We start from the raw sequence: 3,859 nt of genomic DNA, 5'->3' as shown, positions 1-3,859 counted from the left end.
GGAACTCTTCAAGTCCAACGCAAGTGGAGCTAGCAACACTTTTCCGGCGACAAAAGAATGGCGAATATGGAGGAGATCCGCCTTACTCAACGGGCTTCCGGTCCAGCCACCGTGTTGGCGATCGGCACAGCCACGCCGCCTAATTACATCGAGCAGAGCACGTTTCCTGATTACTACTTCCGCGTCACAAACAGTGAGCATAAGGTCGACCTCAAAAACAAATTCAAGCGTATATGTAAGATTTCTTACTATTTCCCATTCTCTTGTACTCTCTTCTGCATAGTAATAGAGTCATTTTCCTTTTATTAAAAGTCAAGACATTTTTCCACCTTTTTCCCCCTTTACTTTACTCTCTCTTACTTTATTCTCTCTTCGTCTCTCCAACTTTTTCATTTTTCTTCCTTTATTAACTCACCTAACACAATTTTTCTTAATCTCCATGCTGAAAAGAAACGTCTCCATTACTTGGAGTAGTATATATTAAATCATCTTTGTTTCAAACTTTCGTTTGATTTGTATTTCTATTTTAATTCAAATTAAGGCGAGAGTACGACGATCAAGAAACGGTACATGCACCTAACGGAAGACCACCTGAAACAAAACCCGAACATCGCCACCTACGCTGAGCCGTCGCTTGATGCACGGCAGGACATGGTGGCGGCGGAGGTGCCGAAGCTGGGCCAACGAGCTGCTGAAAAAGCCATAGCGGAATGGGCCCAGCCCAAGTCCAACATCACCCACCTCATCTTCTGCACGAGCACCGTCTCCGTCGACATGCCCGGCGCCGACTACGTCCTCTCCAACCTCCTCGGCCTCCGCCCCTCCGTCATCCGCACCATGCTGTGCCAGCACGGCTGCTACGGCGGCGCCTCCGCCCTCCGCCTCGCCAAGGACATGGCCGAGAACAACGCCGGCGCTCGGGTTCTGATCGTGTGCTGCGAGATCACGGCCATGCTCTTCCGCGGCCCCCACGAGGCCCATCTCGGGGACCTCGTGGGGCAGGCGCTTTTTGGGGACGCCGCTGCGGCCGTGATGGTCGGCTCCGATCCGGTGGTCGGGGCCGGCGAGCGGGCGCTCTTCCAGGTGGTTTCCGGGGGTCAGAGGAGTGTCCCCGGAAGCGAGGGGAGGATCATGGGGCGCATGCGGGAGGCCGGGCTGCTGGTGGATCTGATGAGGGATATCCCTGAGCTCGTCTCGGGTGGTATTGGGGAGATTTTGAAGGAGGCATTTGGGCCGTATGGGATATCGGATTGGAATGAGGTGTTTTGGATTGCACATCCTGGCGGGCCTGCGATACTTAGTCGGATGGAGATGGGCTTAGGATTAGGGCCCAATAAAATGAGGTGTTCGCGCCACGTGTTGAGTGAGTACGGGAATGTGTCTAGTCCTTCCGTGCTGCTTGTATTGGATGCAATGAGGAAGTTCTCGGCGGAGGAGGGGAGGAGCACCACCGCCGAGGGGCTCGATTGGGGGGTGATGTTCGGGTTCGGGCCGGGTCTCACAGTGGAAACGCTTGTGCTGCGTAGTATGCCGATTGCTTCAGCTTCATCATGATATATTCTGTTGTGTGACTTTGGGTTTTATTATGTTAAATAAAGCATGATTAGCATTTAAATTTGAGTGTTGTTGTATTGTTAATTTGTGATTTGCGAGCGAAATAAATATCCTGCTCTTGTTTTGTTGAATTACATACTGTAGTTACTTTGGCTACTTTGGACTGCTCATAACACAATACCACAAACTAGTAAATAATTAACATAACATGTGAATAATTTTAAACTACTAAATTGTTTAATATTGTATCCCTTCCCTCATAGCCAAATCACTTTATTTTTATACTTATTTTTAAAGTGAAAAAAAATGAAGTAGGAGACATAATAAGATAGGAAATTTTGTATTTAGGCGGTTGACGGTGATTGTATATGGATGGCTATATAAATGTCCTGATATCAAAAGTGGCATTGTTTGGTAAACTAATTCGATGGTAAATTTTCGTTGTCTGTTTTGGGTTGTAGTGTCATCTGAAAATGTTATATTATCTTTGTCTCTCGTCAACTTTTCATTTTGGATTATTCCATTATAAATGATTGAGTGAACTACAAACATAGTCCCTGGACTATGTGTTTATCTCGCCAATGAACCCTGGACTTTAAAAATATCCACAGACAACCCTGGACTAAGCGTTTATCTTGAAAATGGTCCTTTTTCACTGTTTCGTGACGAAAATACCCTTTTGGGGGGTTTAGACAATTTGATCTTTTTACATTTTAAATCTGATATTATTTCAAAATTATCATTCTTCTTCCCTTTTGGCATCCTTCACTTTGTTTCTTTATTTCAATATTAGATTTAATTTTATAAAATTTTAAATTTTGATTTTTAAATATCAATAATTTTTTTTAATTATTAAAATTACTATTAAATTACAAATTAATAGTTTTAATCCATATTTGATAGTGTCTAATATTTAATCAATAAGGTACGACGACGCCTTAGTTCTAATCAATATTTAATAGTTTTAATCATAAATAGATCATATAACATGATTTAGTCAACTTCATAATATTTTTAGTCAAATTCTCCTACACATTAGATGCATATTTATTTCGGAATAAATCGTGTTATATGATCTATTTATGATTAAAACTATTAAATATTGATTAAATCTAAGGTGTCGTCGTACCTTATTGATTAAATATTAGACACTATCAAATATTGATTAAAACTATTAATTTGTTATTTAATAGTAATTCTAATAATTAATTTTTTTTTATTGATATTTAAAAATCGAAATTTAAAATTTAATTTTATAAAATTAAATCTAATATTGAAATAAAGAAACAAAGTGAAGGATGCCAAAAGGTAAGAAGGATGATAATTTTGAAATAATATCAGATTTAGTACATAACTGAAATAATACCAGATTTAAAATGTAAAAAGATCAAATTGCTCTAACCCTCCAAACCGCCTAAAAAGGTATTTTCGTCACGAAACAGTGAAAAATGACCATTTTCGAGATAAACGCTTAGTCCAGGGTTGTCTGGGGATATTTTTAAAGTGCTTGGCAAGATAAATGCATAGTCCAGGGACTATTTTTGTAGTTCACTCTAAATGATTGATTTTCTTTTAAGACAAAAAACAACACTTTTATCTCTGTTATTTTATTTCATGTCTCTTACTTTATTTATTCTTTCTTAATTTATTTTCTCTTTATTTATATTATTTTTTCCTCTCTCATATTTTATTCTTTTCATTTAATTCAATAAATATTATTTTTTTAAATTCCGTACTCAAAAGGAACTGCCTTCTTACAGTGGAAGGATGAAGTACAAATGATGCCGGTCTCTTTAAAATATCTTCAATAATGGAGGGTTATAAAATAAATTTTGGAGCATAGTTTAAATTAATTGTGAATATAAACTGACTTTTGCATTAAATTTTGGAGCAAAGTTTAAATGCCGTTCTAACTATGATTGTACAGATTTTCCAGTTTAGCATCAATATAAATTGAATAATATGCAAATAGTATTAAGAAAGTTGTTTTTGAATATTTCCCAAATTGCATCAACTTGGATTAGGATAGGATATTGTAATTCCCCCAACAACTAACACTGAAATAGAATACTGAAATTTAAAGAACAAAAACCGAATTCTGTTTGCGTATAAGAATTGCTCTAATAAGCCTATCACCAATTTTCACATTGAAAGTTAAATCCAGCTACACCTACATCGATACAAATAAAAGTCATTTCGTCTTCAAAATTAATTCACCCCTTCCTTAAAATTGGGCACTCGCATATAACCAACCTAACTTGAAATTAAAATCAGTACATCTGTACATGCACTTGAACTAAATCTT

General features: G+C 37.9%; 1 protein-coding gene across 1 annotated transcript; it reads left to right on the top strand.

The window, feature by feature from the left end:
- On the top strand, positions 1-1,688 carry LOC125211394 (chalcone synthase-like). Its single transcript, XM_048111162.2, has 2 exons — positions 1-235; positions 542-1,688. The coding sequence occupies exons 1-2, from the start codon at positions 58-60 to the stop codon at positions 1,552-1,554; spliced, it is 1,191 nt and encodes a 396-aa protein (XP_047967119.1). The 5' UTR covers positions 1-57; the 3' UTR covers positions 1,555-1,688.
- The last annotated feature ends 2,171 nt before the right edge of the window (positions 1,689-3,859 follow it).

The sequence above is a fragment of the Salvia hispanica genome, chromosome 3 (genome assembly GCF_029641045.1).
Source record: "Salvia hispanica isolate PSC_SH4W2 chromosome 3, Shi_PSC_v1, whole genome shotgun sequence".
Lineage (NCBI taxonomy): Eukaryota > Viridiplantae > Streptophyta > Magnoliopsida > Lamiales > Lamiaceae > Salvia > Salvia hispanica.
Note: the sequence above shows the minus strand (reverse complement) of the source record. Positions and strands in the feature narration are given on the sequence as shown.